This window comes from Myotis daubentonii, chromosome 17 (assembly GCF_963259705.1).
Source record: "Myotis daubentonii chromosome 17, mMyoDau2.1, whole genome shotgun sequence".
Lineage (NCBI taxonomy): Eukaryota > Metazoa > Chordata > Mammalia > Chiroptera > Vespertilionidae > Myotis > Myotis daubentonii.
The window spans coordinates 1,246,953-1,269,501 of NC_081856.1; the positions used below are offsets into that span (position 1 = coordinate 1,246,953).

General features: G+C 51.0%; 1 protein-coding gene across 1 annotated transcript; it reads left to right on the top strand.

Annotated features, from left to right (window-relative positions):
- Positions 1-1,001: 1,001 nt before the first annotated feature.
- Positions 1,002-21,136, top strand: CALB1 (calbindin 1). Its single transcript, XM_059671868.1, has 11 exons — positions 1,002-1,178; positions 1,545-1,621; positions 5,482-5,556; positions 13,084-13,167; positions 13,247-13,303; positions 16,284-16,361; positions 18,522-18,577; positions 18,664-18,703; positions 18,831-18,884; positions 19,675-19,746; positions 20,286-21,136. The coding sequence occupies exons 1-11, from the start codon at positions 1,100-1,102 to the stop codon at positions 20,397-20,399; spliced, it is 786 nt and encodes a 261-aa protein (XP_059527851.1). The 5' UTR covers positions 1,002-1,099; the 3' UTR covers positions 20,400-21,136.
- The last annotated feature ends 1,413 nt before the right edge of the window (positions 21,137-22,549 follow it).

Sequence of the window (22,549 nt, forward strand, 5' to 3'; positions counted from 1 at the left end):
TTATGGCTGTGCTCACTACATTTGGGTTTTCTCTTGTGCCTCCACTTTGATTTTGTTCCACTGTAATCATAAGGCACATCCTCAGTGGACCTCAAAAGATTAAAAACCAAATACTACTTTAGAAGTAGTTATGTAAAGAAGAAATCATCTGAATATATCATTTGTTACATTAAAATACACAACATGTATTTCCCAACTCTGATGGTAACTTCCAGTTAGTTTCTCGAAAGCTCTTTAACAGGGATGCTCAGCTCTGGGAGGGGGGCGGTGCCTGTGCTCAGCTCTGATGGGCCTCGGCTGGTCACTGGCCCGCAGGCATGGTGCTTGGACCAGATGCTTGCTCTTTGCTTTCCTTTCTTTTTCCAAACTCAAGGAGGTAGGCCGGAGTCTCTCCAAGATCACTCCCTTCTCTAACATGTTAAGATTTTGTCATTTAATTCTATTTCTTTCCAATTATAATTCTACTTCGAGCATAAAATAAAACCACCATAATCCTGCTATCGGGTCAGCACAGCTTGCTCATGTAAACCAGCTTAAGAGAGTCGTAGGACGGCCTCGCGGTCACAGCATAGAGTGGGCGCCATATCAACAACTCCATTGTGCTCGCTAATCACATCAATCTAATGGCTGCCAAGCTCTCACCTGAATGCTCACATGAACACTCAGATGTCCACGCGCCCATTCGCCGAGGGCGTCAGCTTTCCTCCTCCACCGGAACGTGGAAACCTGTGCGCGTCCGTGATTTTACTGTAATTCTCAGGAATGAGATGCTTTCCGCACCAGGCGAATGTGGGGGATGAGTGCGAACCCCCTGGCCTGCTGCTTCCCGGGTGGGCTGATGGACCGCCCGCCACCCGGCGAGGCTGTGGGATGATGGGCGGGGCGGCGCGGGGCTGCTGTGGGCTGGGCTATGGGGCGGACGGTGTGGCTGTGGGCGGGGCCGGGGCGGGGCCGGGGCGGGGGCGGGGGGCGGGGGATAAAGGCTGGAGCCCGCGCGGACCGAGCGCGAGCTGAGCGGACTGAGCAGCACCGCGGACAGCGCCCGGCCCGCGGCTCCGTGCGCACAGATCACTGGTCCGGACACTCACTCCGCTGCGCGATGGCAGAGTCCCACCTGCAGTCGCCCCTCATCTCGGCCTCGCAGTTTTTCGAGATCTGGCTTCACTTCGACGCTGACGGTGACTATCTCCTCTCCTACCTCTATCGCCCCCGTCCGTCCCTCCCCCCAGCCTCCTATCCCATCCCCCCCCCCAGCTTCCTTTCTTTACTTCTCCCTCCTCCCGCTCCCCAAGCTTACCTCCAGCCTGGCGTAACTGCGAACTTGGAAGTTTAGATACTGCGTCTACGTTATTCTGAACCGTAAACGTATTTCTCTCCAAGAAAGTGGGGCGCGGGGGTTGGGGAACACTGCTCCTCAAAGGTCCCGTGGCCATGCTCAGCACCCCCACACGGGCAACCCGGGTCCTGGTGGGAGGGAACCTCTGGGGTGGCCAGAAAGACACTTGCCCGGGACACTGTCTGAGCCTGGCGTCTCTGTCTTGCAGGGAGCGGGTACCTGGAAGGCAAGGAGCTGCAGAGCCTGGTCCGGGAGCTCCAGCAGGCGCGGAAGAAGGCGGGGCTGGTAGGTGGAGTTCAAAGGAGGAAAATACAGATGTTCCACATTCGCATCCAGGGCCAGCGGGGCCCAGGTTTCTAGGGCGTGTGAATTCTAGTGACTGAGGAAGGGGAGAAGAGGGCCTTTCCGAATTGTGCCGGGTGAAGAGGAGAGACAGACAGACAGAGGGAGAGAGAGGGAGAGACAGAGAAACATAGATAGAGATAGGGAGAGATACTGAGAGGCACGGAGAGAGAGAGAGACAGAATCGGAGAGAGAAAGAGAGTCCCTAACGGGAAAATCCGTGCAGACTGAAACCGGAGGGTTGAAGTCCAGCTTCTATGCTTGCACCGCCTTCTGGTGCCTAAGAGGCAAGTGTGCGTGCGAGCCCTGCGGTCTGCGCCCGGGACTGGGTTGGGTTAGGTAACTCCCGACTCCCCTCCAACTGCGTGAGCAGCGGGTGCACAGCCAGGCTGCCCCGCCGCGGCCAGGGGCAGACCTGCAGATAAGGTTCTTTTTCTATTGCCAGTTACGGTTGAGATGGGGCTGTGGTTGGAGAGATCGCAAAATGACCGCCCTCCCCGGGGAAAGTGGAACAAGTTGCAACATGATAATGAGCAAAAATTTAGCAAGAAAGGTGTTCATTTCTGCCCAAAGGGAGAAACCCAAAAGTCAGAAATGTAAAAAGTAAAGAAATTTTAACAATTCAATGTTTTTAAAGTGATGCTCTGATGGTAAGCAATTAATGGCATTTTGAAAATAGCTGTAATTGTAATTTAATCCACTAGTTAATTGAACAGTTCTTACGAATTCTGAATGCCCTCCTTTGGTCATGCTGTTAAGAATATATGTTGTCAGCATGAAAACAAAGTGCCCACCTTTAAATCGCAGACGAGATGACTGTATAAAGGAAAATAGGTTAAGAATTTTACTCATCTATTGGGATTTATGGAAGACTGCATTTCAGAAGCAGTGCTGGGTGGGCTGTTAGCTATACTCTGGCTATTTGACTACCACTAGAAAGAGATTATGTATGCAAGGTGGGGCAAAAGTAGGCTTACAGTTGTTTGTATGAAAAATAACACAATAATTAATATGTAATATAAGAATAAACTCTGTGTTCTGTGTACTCATGGCTATAAACCTACTTTTGCCTCACCCTGTATATATATTTGGAGGAAAATATAGGTGTGTGTGACTCTTAGCAGATCACCACCTCTAGCATTGAGTTATATATAATTTAAAAATTACATATGTATGTATAACTTACTAATACAGTTACATTTTGTTCTATGTGTGATACACATCTATGTTCAACATGTTCAAAAAGAATCCCAGAGGACTCTAAAATGCAATGCATTGACAGAATCAACTTAAAGCCAGACAACATGCTGGGGATTGTCTCACCCTGATTTAGACTATATAACCTGTATAACTGAATGGGATTAAGTAAAATAGAAACTGTTTTACATTCTTTCTCTCCCCCTCCTTACACATTACCATGAAAATAAATTTATGCAATACTATCATTACAGCTCTATGTATCTTTTACTAATAAAGCAAAAACAAGTCTCTTCATCATTCAAAATATATATTTAAAATATTTGCTTAGAAAAAATCTTACTTGTTAAAAAATTTCAAATTGAAACCTTGTAAGATGCTTCCAGCAAATAAATGAATATATTTTAATTTTTCTAGAAGTAATTTTAAAATTGAGATTTATTTTCATCTTAGAAATTCAAATATTTAGAAACCATACATTTCTTCAGATTTTTTTTCCTCTTCCCATTTTAATATTTGTACTTTTTTATAAATACTGACTTTATGTTAGAGGTTTGGAGGTTTTAGAGCATAATTTTCTTTTTCTATTGCCTAGGCTCCAATTTTAGAATCCTGGAAACTTTATTGTTAGATTATAACCCAACAACACCAAGTCTGAACAGACACAGGGTGATAGCAAGGTGCTTGGTCCCTTGATCATTGACTCTTTTTTCTAAGATGATTTTAAGATTTAAGAGCAAATGCTTTGTTCTCTGTGTACTCTAAGAATGTACATTCGAATGGATAGTCCCACCACGGTCACTCTCACTTTTTTAAAAATATATTTTTATTGATTTCAGAAAGGAAGGGGGAGAGAGAGGGAGAGAGAGAGAGAGAGAGAGAGAGAGAGAGAGAGAGAGAGAAACATCAATGATGAGAGCGAATCATTGATCGGCTGCCTCCTGCACACCCCACACTGGGGATTGAGCAGGCCAGCCAGGCATGTGCCCTGACCGGGATCAACCCCTGACCTCCTGGGTTCATAGGTCGACCCTCAATGAGCCATGCTGACCGGGCCACTCTCATTTTCTTACAGTTGTTGCTATAGTAAATTTAATAAATACAAGTTTAAATTAATCCGTACAGGAGTTTTTGTTTTAAATATGCTTTTATTTATTTTTAGAGAGAGAGGAAGGGAGAGGGATAGAAAGATAGAAACATGGATGAGAGAATCAAGCACAGCCCGGGCATGTGCCCTGCCAGGAATCCATCCAGTGACCTCCTGGTTCATGGGTCACTGCTCAGCCACTGAGCCACATGACTGGGCTAGAAGAGTTGTTTGTTTGTTTGCTTGCTTTTTTGTTGTTGTTTTTTAATATATTTTATTGGGTTTTTCTTACAGAGAGGAAGGGAGAGGGATAGAGAGTTAGAAACATCGATGAGAAAGACACATCGATCAGCTGCTTCCTGCACGCCCCCCACTGGGGATGTGCCTGCAACCAAGGTACATGCCCTTGACCGGAATCGAACCTGGGACCCTTCAGTCCGCAGGCCGATGCTCTATCCACTGAGCCAAACCGGTCAGGGCATGTTTGTTTGTTTTTAAGACTACATTATAATTAAATTGCTTAATTACTATCTGCTTCTTCAGTTCTACCAACAATATTTACTTTGGTTCAGAAAGGATTTTGTAAACTTGTAGTCATGATATTCAGCCTCAAAATAGCCCTTAGACTATACTAACTGGTCCATCCCTAGAGCAAACGGCTGCCTCTTTCTAGTTATGACAAAAACTGAGACCTTAATTTGTTTTGCAAGAACATAGAATGTGCAACAGGCCGTGGCGACTTCAGCAGGGCTGTTTCCAAAGGCTACATTCAACTTCCTGAATACTAGCCAGGCATCATAGTGCCTGGATCTCCCTCCTGTCAACAGGGAAGAGACTGTAAGCAATAGGACAGATTGGGGGAAGCCACGCAATGGGTGCATTCAGCACGTCACGCACACATGTCTTATTGAACTGAAGCTCATTTAGTTCAGAAAAAATGGAGACAAGGAAGCACTGGGAGGCGGGACCCAGGACCAGTGGCTTAAAATCAGATCATCAGCATCTGTCTCTAGTGAAAGTACAAGTCAGTTCTTATCTGACACATATTTTTCTGATGTTTAATTTTTTTACTTATTTAATCAATGGATGCCACATTCCTGCTTTGCTTAACTGAAAACATGTAGAATACCTCCCAGGGGCAAGCTGGTGCCGCACTAGGAGAGACTCTCCTCTGAAGCACGTGTAAAGAGATCATTATCTTTAATTCAGGAAAGCTCATCAACTCAACAATGCTGATGACATTTTAAAGGATAGTATATTCCCAAAACTAATAATAGAAGAAAAATCATAGCAATCGATTCAGAAATGATCATGATAATTATAACTCCTTCATTGAAAACCAGCATATACTGTTTATCCATTGTCTTTAATTTTCATGAGAATAGTTAATCAGTATGAGTAGTTCTAAATGGTTCCAATCCCAGTTTTCCTTTGCAATAAGTTATTAACACCATCACAAGCATGACTGGGTTTGGGTTTTATTCTCACAAACTTTTTACTTGCTTTTATATAATTTCAGGAGCTATCATCTGAGATGAAAGCTTTTGTGGAGCAGTACGGGCAGAAGGATGATGGAAAAATAGGAATTGTAGAGGTAAGAGCCGTGATTTCCAGATACAGTTTGAATAAATGGCCTTCATGTTGTAGCCATATCCAACTCAGATATGATATGGCAAGACCCTTTAGGGAGGCTTATGTTGCCTAAGTATCAGGTTATCTTCTGTTCAGAAATATAAAATAAAAAATTGGAGTCCTCAGCCTACATTTAGATGAGACACTGGGACCAGGGCCAGGGAAGGGATCTGCCCACACAGGCCAAGTCCCCGACGTCCGGGCTCACTCCCAACCAGTGAGTGTACCTGCCTCACTCGGTGTGACACCTGCCATGTGCATGGCCGCGGGCGTTTCTTACCATTCAGCACTGTTAAATATAAAGTCCCTGCAATGGTGTCAAAGCCACAGCCTGGTTTCTGAGGTTCTATTTTGAGCTGGCAGCGGGCGTGTTAAGCTCTGTTAGAGGTCCCTGGAAGTTCAAAACATGGTGCCAGATCTTAACTTTTGATGATGACTTCTGTCTCTGAACCAAGGAGGCAAAACCGTCCCACATCAGTGCTCTGTGCCCCTCACTCAGTCTCCCAGAGGCTGGTGCCTCAGCGGCTCCGTAAACCTCCTCACCTGTTTCTGTCTCTATTTCCATGAGAGAAAGCGCATGCACAGCCTTCAGAAAGCTCATAAGCTCCTTTTTTAAAAGACGCTACATCACAAGGGTCCTTCTGTTCTTTATGTCATGTCCTTAGTCGACTGGACTGTGACATCCTGAATGTTACAACGTTTAGTCATAATTTACCTTTGATTCTGAGAACTAACCTGGTTTTCAAGTAATTGATCTCACAGGACAGCTACGTGTCAGTGTGGAATACATTTCCTTTTAAACCGCTAGTACAGATCGAGTTACAGAGGACGTACTATTATTATCTTTGTAATTAAAGCATTTCCCTGGAGTCTGCACTCCCCTCTGCCACATGTAACGCATTGCCATCTGAAGAGATGGGTGTATAGCAGCAGGGCTTGCGACTGAGAACGAGGACAGCGGTGCAGGGGGCGTGGTGCCCACGCAGAGGCCTGCTGGTCAGCGAGGCCGAGGCAGAGGGAGGGAGGGAGGCTCCTGCGATGCTTTAGGAGGCTCAGGGGGTCCCACACGTGGGATTTTTGCGAGATGAGACCCTTGGGGAAAAACTAGCCAAAATCCTCATTTTCATGATGAGGAGACTGAAGCCAAAAAGGTTGAATGATGCATGCAAGTGCCCACAGGAGTGATACACCCTGGATCTGGCTCTGAGTTCCAGCCCCGGCTCAGGAGTGGGGGTGCTGACAGGTGGGGAGGGAGGAGCCGCCGGGAGGTTCCTGTGAATGTGAGTTCTGCCCAGGGTGTCCGTCGGTGCAGAGGGAAAGGAGAGGTTCTGATCATCACTGGGAAAGAGACTGGGAAGCGGCCGGAGGAGTGAGGAGCCGGCAGGACAAGGTGCCCTCTCCTGTCACAGGAAAGGGGCAGTAAATCAAGTCCATCCCTACTGGTTCCCACCCTGACACAAGTGGCACCTGCTAAGAAACCCGACATATAACATGGGGCACAACACAGACCTCCCAGCCGTGAGGGAAGGAACCCGCATGGGCCCGAAGTAGCATGCACCCGCCCACGCGCCACCTGCCGCCCGGTGGTCACAGGGAAAGGCTGGCTTTGCCTAAATGCTATGCCCACTTCAGAGGTGACTAAGCCTAATCCGAGTAAACCAAACGCCATCAGGCCCCGTCCGCTCTCAGACTGTGGGGCTGTAACTGGAACGTGGGTGGGAAAGATCTGAGACACATCTTCCATCCCCACGAAGGTGACCCCCCCCCCCCAACAGCGTGGCTTTGACACCTGGACACACAGACGCAGTTCCATGATCGAGAGATTGTTAACATGAAGTCAGAACAGGGGAATTGGATTCCCAGGTAATTTAACACACACCATGGCAGTCAAGGGTGCTCTAAGTTGGACTGAGAGGGAGGACTGGATTGCAGAGAAGGCTGGTTCGAATAAAGAGGGAGACAATGACTCAGGAGACGATGGAAATTCTCCTCGGAGCTCCCCTGGCGGGAGAGGCGGTCCCCGAGCTTGCGCCTGACCCTGGTCATGAGCGGAACCGCCCGCTCTGCCCCTCGCTGCGTCTGTCTGTCCAGGTCACTGCGTCCACTGCAGAGATAGATCTAAAAGCTATTTTAGTCTCATAACTGCAGCAGCCTCTGAGGGAAGCCGGCCTCTCTAGCCGTCCCCTCCCTCCACAGCGGGGAGCGGGCTCAGGCCCGGGATGCGATGTTCCGGCAGCTGCTCTTTCATCGAGACCTTGGGGGAGTGACGGACAGTGAACTATGATCTGAAACTGCACTCTGGATCGAATTTTTAAATGGTTTATTAGGAGAACTTTTTGACTGAGGTTTTAATTAAGGGTGATGATGGTAAGGGACCAGGGTCTTAAAATCGAGAAAGTCAGGCTGTCCAACTTCTGATCTGGCTCAAGCTAAAAGCTGCGTCCACGCAGCCCATCTGTCCAGAGCCCCTTCTCCTTGGCTGTGAACAGGGGTGACGTCTCAGTAGCAACATCAAATGTGACACATGTGCCAAGCACAGAGGTAAACTCTGGCGCACTGCGAGCCTCATAAATACAGCAGCCACTGTTATTCCCAACAGAAAGGACTCGCTGGGCACCCAGCAACCCCGCTGAGGGCCCCCCTCCCCCACTTCCTACACAGCTCGTCATGTTCAAATTCAACCAGACCTCAGTGCAGGGTGATGGTTTGCCTCCCATTTCCTGGACGCACCCTCGCTGCCTAGGAGTCATCCCTCTGGTTCCCAAATGAAATCAAAGGCTCCAGGATTGCCGAGGGGTCAGCACAGGGCTGTCTTTGGCGTTGGGCTGCCAGTCGCTGGCAGTCTCCCTCGGTGCTGCCCCTGGGAGCGCCCTCCTCCTGGTACCGCTCTCTCGCCCTGTTCACCTCCTGCTTTGACTCGCCCGCCCCCTGGAGGCTTCCTAGGGGACTGAGTCCCCAGCCCCAGCTCATGCTCACAGCATAGCCCGGGGTCACAGCAAGAATCTGGGCAACTGCAACCACACAGCAAAGGCTGGGCTGGGCGGGCCCGCGGGCTCCCTGGGAAGCAGGCCTGCCCGGAGCGGCGAGGAGGTTTGTTGCAGAGCTCTCGGGGTCCGTTCCTATCAAAGGGGAGGACAGAGCAGGACTGGGCAGAGGGACCTGGGCTGTGACAGCCCCGAGACGCAGCAGGCCCACCGTCACTCGGGCTGGGAAGACCCTGCCCAGGTGTCCCCCGTGTTGAGTGAGAGGACTGAGCTTTGCAGGTCCACATCCTTGGGGACACAGCTCCTTCAGCCCAGGTCGCCTCCCGGACCTGCCAGCTGAGGCCACAGCAGCCCCGGCTCCTGAAAGCAGGTCTGAGGGTGCCTCAGCGCCCCACCCCTCGGGAGGGTCTGCCCAGGAGCAGGCTTCACTCTTCGGGTCAGGTTGGCTGCAGGCGCTGGGCCAGGAAACTGTGAGGCCCAGCCCACGTGCCCCAGGGGTGTGCACACCAGTGGGCAGTGGGGCAGGTGTGAGAGGTTCCTCCGCTCAGCAACAGGCCCTCCTCACAGGTAAATCTGTGTGGCCACAGCTACCCCCTCCCTCTCCCTCCCTCCACGTGTCCACCTCTTCTCCGGCACACGGAGTGTTTTGGAGCTAGAGGACGAGGAAATGACCAGTCATCTTGGGACAGGCAGCAGGACACTTCCCTGGTCAGCAGGGACCTAGTGGACCTACCCTGCAGTGTGGCCGGCACTCGGGAGCCGTGAGACTCAGGGCCACACACAAGGCGGCACCTGGGGGAGGTGCTGCATCCCAGGCACAGTGCCCATGCTACCCACACAGTGCCTCTCTCTCTCTCTCTCTCTCTCTCTCTCTCTCTCTCTCTCTCTCTCTTTCTCTCTCTCTCTCTTTGTTAATCCTCACCTGAAGGTATTTTTCCATTGATTTTTAGAGAGAGTGGCAGGGAGGGAGGGAGAGAGAAAAACATCAATGTGGGAGAGACACATCCATTATCCATTGGCTGTCTCCTGGTTTGAGCCTGCAACCAAAGTACATGCCCGTGATCAGAATCGAACCCAGGACCTGTTACCAGGAAACCCCCGGGTGGGCTCGGGCTGCCTGTGGCAGTAACGAAGGCCGGGTTGAATCACGTAAGGCGTTTACTGAGCAGGCCAGCCAGCCAAGAAGACAGGGCGCTTACAAGCATCAAATCCTGCCTCCCAGCAGGTGCCAGGGGCAGGGTTATAAAGGGGAAGGGACTGGGGTGAGGCTGGGAACAGAGTGCAGCTACGCGCAGCCCTGGGGGTCCACAGACATCAGCTATAGTCCTTGTCGTCAGGCGATGAGATGATGTGGATGAGATGATGTTTTCACTCCTGGTGGGTCAGCCTGACCATGCTTATCGGGTCTGCTTCTGGATTCACAGCTGAGTCACCTCCTCCATTGCTTTGCACAGGCCTTGGAAAGGAAACTTAAGAAAAACGTAACCCCTCTTCACATATAAGAAACTTAACCCCTGTTCACATAGGTGTATGTGATCTAAGATTTAAAATGATATGATTATTTTCCAGATGAATTCGGGTGCTCTATCAGATTATAGGTCCCCTATCAGACCCTTCGGTCCGCAGGCCGACACTTTATCCACTGAGCCAAACTGGCCAGAGCCCTTCTTCTCTCTTAATGGCTGGTGTATCTCATTACCTTCTACATGTTTACAATGTCTGACGGCTGTAAAATAGGATGGTGCTGTTTTCAGTTTAACATAACAGTTCAGTGAAATTAAAAGATGGAATATGTTGCACGTAGACATTTTTAAAAATTAATTAAAACGAGTAGGACGAAATGGAATGGGCAAAGAAATTTACACTAAAATGAGTGATTTTGCCATCTCTGTGTTTGACTTTCCAGAGATCTCTGAACTTCATGCGAGATATATGAATTTTAATTTTTGAAGCAAAGATTGTTAAAATTTTCCTAACTTTACCCTTGGTCATTGCTTACTAGCTTTTTCTTTTCTTTTATTTTTTTTTTGTTTAATGTTTTTATGTACTTAGTGGATTTTGATAAGTAGAATTTAAGAAAAATTATGCTTTTCTGTTCAAAACAACACACAATAATTATGAAAATCTAAGCAATATAGAAAACAATGGTGAAGATAGTAAAAACAAATTATTCACTATAAATCACATTAAGTGGATATTTTTATGAAGTAAAATTATCAGCCAGTGCACAGTCTACGTCAGGCACATAGGGGCTGAGCGTCTGGGGGACAGAGGCCAATAATAATATCTGCCCTCAGGGCGGACAGGCTCTGGGCGTCCACCCACACCTCGCAGCGTCTCTGACAAGCCCAGCCAGCGGGCGCAGGGAGGGCCCTGGCTGTCCCTGACTCCTAAGTGAACGCCATGTTAATGCGCAGCCACCTCGTGACCGTCGTTCAGGGTCAATAAGCAGCTGTTTCCTGGCTGAGCCACACTAACATCCTTAGGGACTTCGGTCCGTCCCCGGTTTCAATCCTGGTGCCCGGCCTCTAAACCATGTTCCAATTTGAGACAGGATTTCAAAGGCCTGAACCCGGCGAGTTAGAGGGCATGTTATGCGGCATAGAGAAGCTGAGGTTACTTGCTTGCCAGGTAGAATGATACCAATTATGTTAAATTTTAAAATTTCAGTGGATCTAAAAGGATGAAATTTGTTAAAAGTGTGAGAGTCTTTTCAATAGTTTGGTAGAACCTTGGACCACATGCTGACCTGAAGGTTCCTCCGGAGCCCGGTTCCTGGTGATTTTGGACGGGGCTTCCCACATGGTGGGAAGGAGGTGAGGTGCATTCCTGTGCGCAATGCAGCCTCCTCCCCACCACCCCCGCCCCCCACCCCAGGCCCGGCACCCACTGCACGCAGGCACCCAGCTCTATTTCGGCGCCTCTCAGTGGTAAGGATGGAAGTGGCCGGAGGCCCTGGGACCACAGCTAATTAGCAACCGAGCAGGAATAGAACCGGCTGTGCTCGGCCATCAATCCACCTCCCTCCTGGCCCCAGAGATGGATCATGTTCACCCTGGAATGGGAGCTGAAGCCCCCTTTAATTTTTTCCAAAAGAAAAAGCATTTAAGTTTTGAAATGAGATCTAAGGAAAAATGTCACAGCGTCATGAAAGGGAAATTACAAAATAAGTCCAAGAGCCGTCTTCCAGCAGAGGATATCCACGGCAGTCCTTGGTGACCACCACTAAGAGGGGCTGTCTTCTCACCTCATTCCAGAGCCTTCCAATTGTGGTGGGCTCATCTTCCTTCTCTGCCTTGAGGACCAGCTTCTTCCAAGCCTCCATTCCTCACATCACTCTCCTGCCTCTTCCCTGCAGTGCACGCTCTCGCCCTGCCTCTTCCCTGCAGTGCACGCTCTCGCCCTGCCTCTTCCCTGCAGTGCACGACCTCGCCCTGCCTCTTCCCTGCAGTGCACACCTCGCCCTGCCTCTTCCCTGCAGTGCACGCCCTCGCCCTGCTTCTTCCCTGCAGTGCACGCTCTCGCCCTGCCTCTTCCCTGCAGTGCACGCCCTCGCCCTGCCTCTTCCCTGCAGTGCACGCCCTCGCCCTGCCTCTTCCCTGCAGTGCACGCTCTCGCCCTGCCTCTTCCCTGCAGTGCACGCTCTCGCCCTGCCTCTTCCCTGCAGTGCACGCTCTCGCCCTGCCTCTTCCCTGCAGTGCACGCTCTCGCCCTGCCTCTTCCCTGCAGTGCACGCTCTCAGCCTGCCTCTTCACTACAGTGCACGCCCTCGCCCTGCCTCTTCCCTGCAGTGCACGCCCTCGCCATGCCTCTTCCCTGCAGTGCACGCCCTCGCCCTGCCTCTTCCTTGCAGTGCACGCCCTCGCCCTGCCTCTTCCCTGCAGTGCACACCCTCGCCATGCCTCTTCCCTGCTGTGTACGCCCTCGCCCTGCCTCTTCCTTGCAGTGCACGCCCTCACCCTGCCTCTTCCTTGCAGTGCACACTCTCGCCCCGCCTCTTCCCTGCAGTGCACGCTCTCGCCCTGCCTCTTCCCTGCAGTGCACGCGCTCGCCCTGACTCTTCCCCGCAGTGCACGCCCTCGCCCTGCCTCTTCCCTGCAGTGCACAACCTCGCTCCGCCTCTTCCCAGCAGTGCACGCCCTCGTCCCGCCTCTTCCCTGCAGTGCACGCCTTCCCCATGCCTCTTCCCTGCAGTGCATGCCCTCTCCCTGCCTCTTCCCTATAGTGCATGCCCACGCCCGTGTCCTGTGCCAGAGAGGAGCTATGAGGCAGATGGAGATCAGGCGCAGTCTCCAGCTGAGGGGTGATTCCCTGGTCAGAGGACAGTCCAGGGGATAACAGTGGCTCTCCAGGAACCAAATAGCAGGAAGGGAAAGGCGGTTCCAGGTGATGGTTCTCCTGGTTTTCTAGGCAGTGAAACTGCCCCAGTTAGCGTGTTCAAGGAAAGTGGAGAGGCAGCAAGTGCTAGCTTGCTGTTGGCTCCTCACCCTCTGCATCTCTTGCAGCTGGCGCACGTGCTGCCCACAGAAGAGAACTTCCTGCTTCTGTTCAGGTGCCAGCAGCTGAAGTCCTGTGAGGAGTTCATGAAGGTGAGAGCAGCTGCCGGGCAGTCCCCATGCGCTTGGAGCGGGAGGAGCTGTCTAACCTGTGGTTTCCTTCTCCTCACAGACATGGAGAAAGTACGACACTGACCACAGTGGCTTCATAGAGACCGAGGAGCTGAAGGTAAGCAAGGACTCACCTGAGTTTTTTCCTTTCAAATGCAGTTATGAACTATGTAGCTTTTTTAAAACCTCCCACAAAAGAAGCTAACATTGAGCAAGGGCACATTATCACCTGCATTTCCACACTGTTGATGAAGAACCAGCTCAAAGAAGAGACCTAAAGCATTTCCGTTCAGCAAAGCCAGGAACTAGCATTTTCTGTGTGGACACGAATTATGCTATGACATAGATAAATATAATGAGCTAGAGGCCTGATGCATGAAGATTCATGCAAGAATGGCCTTCCTTCCCCTGGCTGCCAGCACCTCCTTCGCTCCGGCCTGGAGCCGCCTTTCCGCCTTCCCACGCTGGCCAGAGCCCAGAGCTAGTGTGGAACACCTGGGATGATGCAAGCGTCCTGCCCTGCCCCTGGCCACTAGGCACCTGCATATGCAAATTAACCCACCATCTTTGTTGGGTTAATTTGCATACTCACTCCTGATTGGCTGGTGGCCATAGCAAAGGTACGGTCAATTTGCATCTTTCTCTTTTATTAGTGTAGATACTCGGCCTTTTCACTGAAATGTGATAGTTTATACATTAAACATCTATATAAATAGATTTCTCTTTCAAGAGAAAGATGTTAACAATTATTGGACACAGACTATCTGCCAGGTACGTTACCTACTACCATGTCCAGTGTCTGGGTGAGCTCGGGGGTCTTTTTATCCCCGTGAGGAGAAGGTGGGAGGTAGAGTGAGGTCCTCAGGGCCTCACAGAAATCAGATGCAGGGCCTGGGGGTGGACCCAGCTCATCGGCCTCTGGCTAGGACCTTCCACACACCCATTCCTCTTGACAGCAAAGCCCTCAGCTGTACCCCATGTCTAGCTGGTCAGGCTGCTCAGAAATGAGCCATGAAGTGAGCATGTCTGCCCCTCGCACAGGCTGTGGGGGGCTGGTGAGGCACAGGGGCAGGAGGGATGGCCAGGAGCCCCAAACTGCCCTCCTCTGGACAGACTTTCCATCACTCTGCTGGTGCCCACGTCCACATGAGGACAGGAACAGCGCCTTCCTCTCAGGTCATTGTGAGCGCAGGCGAGATGTTGCACACGGAAGACTGGAATGCAAGGCGCAGCAGCTCTGTCCTTCATAGCCCCCCAGCTGACTGGCCTTTCAGAACACGGACCACCTTTCCTTCGACCCCAAGCCTCCCAGCAGGAGGCCGCTTCCAGGATCTGCAGCGTGTGGCTCAGGGAAGCACACGTGTTTACGAGCCTGCGCGGTGGTGGGCACGGGAGGAGGTGTTTGCACATGGAATCCCCCGGAGCTTTTCCGAGCAGATGCTATTGTGCCCATTCTTCAGAGAAACTGACGTTCAGGGATGTTGGAAAATTTCACATTTTCACAGCTGCCAGGGGAAAGAGCCAGGTGTGTGTGGTGATGCCGCGACGTTGTCCCGGAACTGCGAGCAGGACGTGCTCCCGGTCATGCTGGACATGGAGGGAGTCGCACCGTCTTATTTAATGTCATCTTTTAAAAGGTTTTAAAATTAAGTTGATTGGTCAACATGATCCTGTAGGTCCAGGTGCGGGCTCGATGATGCCCAATCTGTATATTGCACTATGCGCCCGTCACCCAATCTAATCTTCTCCTGTCGCCATATGTGAGGACCCTGGAGAGGGGTCTGGCTGCTGCCAAGTCACTAAGACATATCCGACCAGTGCCTCTGGGAAATGTGAACATTTTTAAGTGAAATCACAAGAAACAATGTCGTGGTTCAGCAATGTAGAGGCCGCAAGGTGACAGCTAAGCTATTGTGTTTTTATCCCATTGAACGAAAAAAATTCTTTTGAAAATTACTTCAGGTTCATTTCCAACCTCAAAATACCCTAAAGGCCTCCTTCTTTGCTCTAAATCTTCTTCTCAGGAAGAGACGCTGAGTAGAGCTGTCCTCTCGGGGCACCTCGGAGATCAGCTGGCATCCTTCTATCGGCTCTTTCCAGAAGCTAATTTAAGACTGTAATCGAGTGAAGCGCACTTGCTCTAGGGGCGCGGAGCCTGTCCCGCGCTGGCTCCGGGCTATTTTTGTGACCATCATTTTTGTCTCTGGTGAGGACTTTTAACCCAATTAATCTCTGACAAAAGCCTTCTAAGGCTCAAAATAAAATTCACCCCTACCAGATAACTTTGAAGTTTCCATCTTCGCTCGGATTGGAGTGGAATGTTGGAAGTGGAAATACTTCATCAGCCCCCAGTCTCCTGTGAAAGAAGAGAGCACGGGACACAAGCGGGCGCGCGGCAGAGCCAGACCCCCTCCCACTCCACGCGCAGACCCCCGTCCCGGCAGCCCCGCCTTTCCCAAGGAGATGGGGGGAGCCAGCAGCACTAGCCCAGCACCAAAGGCTGGGATTTGCTCACCCAGCGCCGCTGTCGTTTCTATGGGAACTCCTGTAAAGTTTTACCTGTTTAAAGGCATTGACGCTACTCCTCACCTCTGCCTGTGACACGGACAGTCACCTCTACCGCCCTCCCTGCACCCCTCTGTGTCCATGCGATCACGTGTCCTCGGGGATGAGACGCATCGGGGTGCCCCCCTGCAGTAGGAAGTCGGCCCGCGAGCCGCCCCCCCTGACGCTCACGGCCAGCCCTGGGAAGGAGCTTCGTGCTGGCCATCAGGGCGCCCTGACCTCACCCATAGGCTCTCCCCCGAGGCGAGGCCCGGAGCGGCCGTGTTCCCGCTGAGTGGCGTGAGCGTGGGTGCGGGCGCCTAGAAACGCGTCCACTGAGCTGGCTGGCTCACGAGGCTTGGCTCAGATCCCTGCGCATACACAGTCCAGGTACTCCTTTCCCTGAAACCCTAAAAGCGAGCGCCCGCCGCGCAGCCCGGAGAGGGGTGCGGGCGGGTTCCAGGGCCTGCGGCTCCCCTCGCTCCCCCCACAGCCCCCTCGGGGGCACGCTTCCTCCGCCGCTTACTGACGCAGGTGTCTGTCTGTCCTCACAGAACTTCCTGAAGGACTTGCTGGAGAAGGCGAACAAGGCGGTGGACGACGCCAAGCTGGCCGAGTACACAGACCTAATGGTGAGCCGCCCAGGGCTGAGCCGGGCCGTCCCGGCTGCGGTGCGAGCAGTGACGTGGCCTCGCTCACTGCCCCCCTGGCCCGGCCTCGCGGCTGTGCCACAGGCTCCAACAGGCGAATCTCTTCTCGTGCAGTTGCCAATTTTGTCTCAAAAGATCACTTGTTTTTCTTAAAAGGCAGTGTATTGCATCGCTAAATTCTGTAACTCAGATATACGTAAGTCACTTTATAGATATAAACATTATGTCACTAACTGTCATTCATTATAGAAGTTCTGACTCAATGTTCGTCCTGACTCAGGAAAGCATAGCTTTTGTTGGTTCAGAGATAGCTTATAGCCGCCTTACTCATTAGAGACTACGGTAAAAGTGGTATTTCTGCCTCTGCCTTTTGATTTTTCTTATTCTGGAGCCTCATCTTGGGTGAGGAAATCCAAACACACCTTTATTCTAATGTAGTGGGGAACAGTATCAGCGAGACCTACGGTCAAATGCTGAAAATGGAGCTAAGAACACTGCTTGACACACAGGCACTTGGTGTTTAGGAATGAGTGCCAAATACATTTATGAAGCCCAGAGAGAAGCATCCCTCCTGCGAGGCTGCCTAGCTTCAGGTGGGTGAGTGGGCTCACGCTGACTCCTCAGGACCCCGGCACTTTTCCTAAACTGCTTCAGCTGTGGGCAGCACTGTTCTAATCGTTTACTTCTGAGAGTTTAAAGTTTTATTATTCAGTCAGCATGAGTTTGTGAGGTCGCGGTGAACGCTTACCGCGTGGATGTAAGTAAATAACCCATGCAACATAAGTGCGTGTTATAAACTCGTGTTATGGTAGACGGGTTAGGAAGTTAGCCTCTTCAGGTACCCTGCGAACCTTGTAAAGGGTCTGATTATGTTTGACGTCACTGAGGTCGGCGCTCAGCCTGCCAGCCTACTTTCACGAGGGGAAATACCTCCAGAACGTAGCTGTCGCCGTATTCACTGCACAGTGTATTTATTACAAAGGGGGACTAATATCTAGTTTCAAAACAAACCATTCTCACGGTGTCCTCCTTGCACCGCACCTGTCGAAGCTCAGCACGTAACTGTGTCACGGAGGGCCGCCCGGCACCCACCTCCGGGAAAGGGCAGCAGCCTACGTTCACCAGCTGTCCCGTGTGCCGACCTTACGGGATCTCTATTTAGGGTAAAGGCTCCTCTCCAGGTAGAGCTGTGAGCGGCCTTTTACAGCCACTCAAATGGGAGTCTGCCCATCTGATTAAATGTCATAAACCAGTTCTAGTCGGAGAAGCAAATTAATCAAGAACTAATTAACATTTAAATGTATTTGTGGGAAATATTTCCCTGTGGGCACTAATCCATGTGACCTGGTGTCCAGGGCTTGGTGCTGATTTTAGTGCGACAATATCAGATCTTATGGCCAATGAATTATAAAGTGTGTCAGCATCAGACCCCGGACACATCTGCCTCCCCCCAGACACACCTTCCTTCTGTCCTCTGTCACATTCCTTTATGAACAAAAATAATGCACTTCTCCACATATGTAGCGTACGTGTTTGACCTACTTCATACACAGCTCTTCCATCTGCTGTTGCACAGCAGCGTTCCTACCTGCCCCGTGCGGTGCGCAGGGCTTCCAGGTGTGTCTGCGGTGTGGGGTGTGTGCATGCCGTGGGCAGGCTGGGCTTTACAGCGTACCCAGCACGCAAAGGAAATGAAAACAGTTCCAATTACTCAAAACTTCTGTCCTCCAAGGGTTATAGCGTCTGCCTGTTGCCGCTGGGTGTCCCCCGTTATGCTCCTGAGAGAAAAGCAAGCATTTCTTCTCACACCACGGCGTGGAGTCCGGGTGTGCCCCTCTGCAGACAGCCCTCGCACGTCCGAGACACCTGTGCACCTCTGTGCGAGGGAATCATGGCGGCTTCCAGGAGTGTAGGGAGCCCGCTGCGGCTTGACTGCTCTCAGTTGTTCTGAGGAGACACTTTGGCAATTGTACAAGTTACAGAACTGAAACCCTGCACCAATAGTTTAATAAATGCTACTTTCTACACCTTTGCTGTCTGTATAAGCAATTCCTAACTCAAACTACTTTAAGTTGAATTTCCTTGTCCTTCACACAATAAACCATTATTCAACGGCTACAATAATGACTTTTTGTCTTTCAGCTGAAATTATTTGATTCAAATAATGACGGGAAGCTGGAGTTAACCGAGATGGCCCGGTGAGTTAGGGGCTACGCAAATACTAACAGAAGCTGATCCTTACCCAAAATGCTAATCCAGTAACGTCATGTTTTTCTCTCACAAGGCTACTACCAGTGCAGGAGAATTTTCTTCTTAAATTTCAGGTATTTCTCTTTTTCTCTACCATAGATGGTATTTTCCTTGAACAGTTACAATGTGGGAGATCGCTGAGGGGAACTCCGTAAAGCTTACCAGCAGCATTCTGACCTTCGCTCCTTCTCTACCCTCCAGGGCGTCAAAATGTGTGGGAAAGAGTTCAATAAAGCTTTCGAGTTGTATGACCAGGTAAAGTCCGTTCTTATCGACGGTTCTTCAGAATTTGGAAAATGCTGAGGGGAAACCCCCAGGCTCCAGGCTCCAGGCTCCTGTGAAAAGCAACATGAACTATTAGAGTCACCCAGCTGTCTCCTCACCCAGGAAATGTATCGTGGTGTGTCCCAAATTCGGCAAATCTTGACACAAATCCCACACTCTAACTGAACTGCTATGAGGCTTTGACTAAGATACCAGAGTCCTCTGAGCCTCAGTTTCCTCACGTGTAAACAAAAACAGTCCCGCCTGTTCTGCAGGCGGGGAGGGGAGGGGCGGGACGGGGACTGATCTGGATGAAAATTCCAGCAGTTTCCTCCACCCAGTGAAAGGCTCTGCCGTGTGTGAGTGTGTGTGTGTGTGTGTGTGTGTCTGTGTGTGTGTCTGTGTGTGAAAGGCTGTTTGCAAGGTCACTGGTTAACCTCCTTTATTTGCTCTAAAGTCTCTACCCCTGGACCAAACCAGTGTGACACCAGGCGGTCACATGGCTTCCTCAGGCCTCCATGTCCCACTCCTATGAGCACGTCGGTGACCAGTTACCTCCACAGGAGGTGATGTGACATGAAGTGAAGTGTTAGATGTGAGGCTCTTTGAAACGTGCGTGTTACAAATGTAAGGTGTGGAATGAGAGGCGACTCTGGAGCAGTCAGACATGGCGGGGCCCGAGGGGGTCAGGGTGCTCCCGGGACGGGGGCCTGAGCAGGTCCTCCGTGTGTGTTGCCGCATTGCCTTGTGTCGGAGACCTGCTCTGCTTCTCCTCCCTCAGGACGGCAATGGCTACATCGATGAACACGAGCTCGACGCTCTGCTGCGGGACCTGTGCGAGAAGAACAAGCAGGTAACTCCTTCCCCGCTCTGGCTTCCCAGGCGGGTGCACGGGGCCATCCGGAGCAGCCACACCCATGTCTGAACTCCAAACATTTAGGGAGGGCAGGAGTAGCTTTCAGTTCTTAACCTGACTTGGCAACTGGGATCAATGTATTTTTATTTATTTTGTTGTTTATTAATCCTCACCTGAGGAGATTTTTCCATTGATTTTTAGAGAGAGTGGAAGGGAGGGGGACAGGGAGGAGAGAGAGACATTGATGTGACAGAGACACATCGACTGGTAGCCTCCCACTCGTACCCTGCCGGGGGCTGGGCATCAAACAGGCAACCTTGACTGGGAATCAAACCCATGACCCTTCAGTCTGCAGGCCAACATTCTAACCACCGAGCACACCAGCCAGGGCTGGGATCAATAGATGTTACAATCACCTGTGATTACCCAGCTCCTCTCTGGGACCTATGTAAGGACCACCCCTACACACCCTCTCCCCTGGCCACGCTGACTCCCTCCCACATTAACCAGGCGCATGCCCTCTGTGCTCTGTGTAGGACCTGGACATTAACAACATCCCCAACTACAAGAAGAGCATCATGGCCTTGTCTGATGGGGGGAAGCTGTACCGGACGGACCTCGCCCTCATTCTCTCTGCTGGGGACAACTAGAGCGTAGCCCGGCCACTCATAGCGGTACACCTTACCTAAAAACTCCTGCGCGCGCTCTAAGGGCGTGTCTGCGTTCCTGTCATAGCTGTACATCTAACTGCCTACGACCACTGTCCCGGTGTGTGCACAATCCTTCCGCTTGTTTCTATCTGCTTGTAATGTACAGTTTTTGTAACCACAGGACTGAAAAGGGGATTGTCTATGCTTAAGCCGGTCAACACCCATTAAACATAACCTGACACATTCCTGCTTTTGTACATGGAGTTGGACAGCATTTCCCTAAAAAATTCACCAGGATTAATCTCTACAACTTTAGTCTCTGATGTGTTAATGCAAGTTTTTCACTGAAGCATTCTTAATTCAGACAATCACAGGTCAATCCCACAAAATCGTTCGAAGCTGTATCTGCAGTTGCTAGAAGGACTGTGCGTTCGCATCTAGAATACTCACGTGTCCATCTGTAGTCAGTTAACGGGCCGGGAGCAGGATGTAGTCCGTGAGCCGCACGTCTCCTGCTTGACCTCACCACGTGCTGGTCAGGAGATTTGGTGACAAGACCGTGCCCGGCGGATGCCACACTGTGTCCGATCCATGTGCGTCTCCCACACGCGCGTGTCGGAGGACGGCCTCAGCCCACTTTCTAAACGGTTTGCACGTGTTGGGGATGACAGTTATTCTAGAAAATGCTGTTTAATGTCGTGTCCTGTCCCCTCCGATTAAATCCCACATGCCGAGCAGCCTGGTGTCTAGTTTGCGTCCTTCCTGGACCTTCTTCCCATGCAGAACTTCTCACTCGGGTGGAGTCTCTGCTGCCTCCCAGCGGCCCCTGTTCTCTCTCTCCTTTCCCGACACCATGAGTCCCAGCTCAGCCCTGGCCGGCGGCAGAGGCACAGGGCGCGTGTATCCCGTGACTTCGTCTTCCATGCTGAGATGAGCATTCGAAATAATTGTCTTTCTGTCTGCAAATAGTTTCAAGTGAGTTGAAATAACCCATGAAGAGAAATGCTGTGGGACCCGTCTGGTCATAGGGAGAGGCGAGCACAGCCTGGCCGCACAGGCCGCTCTTGCCGCGGGCGCCGCTGCACCCCCGGGCCCACTTCGGGGTCTGTCCTGAACTCAGCGCCAACTTTCTCAGTGAACAGAAATCACAGCAGAGAGTGTCCCTTCCCCGCACGAATGGAGTGAGGACCTGTGCCCAGGAATGGAATTTCTGGGCCAGGCGGGCGGGCTGCATGCTGAGGGTGGTGCTGAGGGTGGTGCTGAGGGTGGACAGAGGAGAGGGAGTGAGGCCCCTGCATCTGTGTGGAAACCTCATCCCGGGTCAGCAGGTGGGGACGCAGGCGCTCAGACAGCAAATGTCACCTGCGACCCGGAGCTGCCCAACTCACAGAAGGAATACACACTTAGGAGTACACATTTAAGGGGTACACACTTAGCGGTACACAGTTAGGAATACACACTTAGGAATACGAACCTTAGGAATACGAACCTTAGGAATACGCACTTTAGGAATAACAATTTGGAAATGTACAGCAAGAGTCCTTAAAAGCTTTATAACCTTTGATTAATAATATTACTTCAGGAATCCATCGTGAGGAAACAATTCCAAATTTTAAAAATGTTTTATACCCAAGGAGTTCTTCATTGGTGTATATATTACACCAAAAAATAAAATAACCTAATTCCAAAAATAAAGTATGATAAATACAAGCAATGAAAGCCCTGGCTGGGTGCTTAGTGTATTGGAGCGTCATCCCACACACCAAAAGCTGTGGGTTCAACTCCGGGTCAGGCACATACCTAGGTCGCATGCAGGTTTGATTCCTGTTGGGCAGGTACAGGAAGCAACCAATGTTTCTCTCACATGGATGTTTCTCTAAAATCCAATAAAAAATGCAACCTCGAGTGAGGCTTAAAATATATATATATATATATATACTAGGGGCCCGGTGCACGAAATTCGTGCACTGGGTGTGTGTGTGGGGGGGGGAGTGTCCCTCAGCCCAGCCTGCCCCCTCTCACATACTGGGAGCCCTCAGGCATTGACCCCCATCACCCTCCAATCGCAGGATTGGCCCCTTGCCCAGGCCTGACGCCTCTGGCCTAGGCAACCGGCCCAGGCAGCGGGGACCCACAGCTGCAGTGGCCCC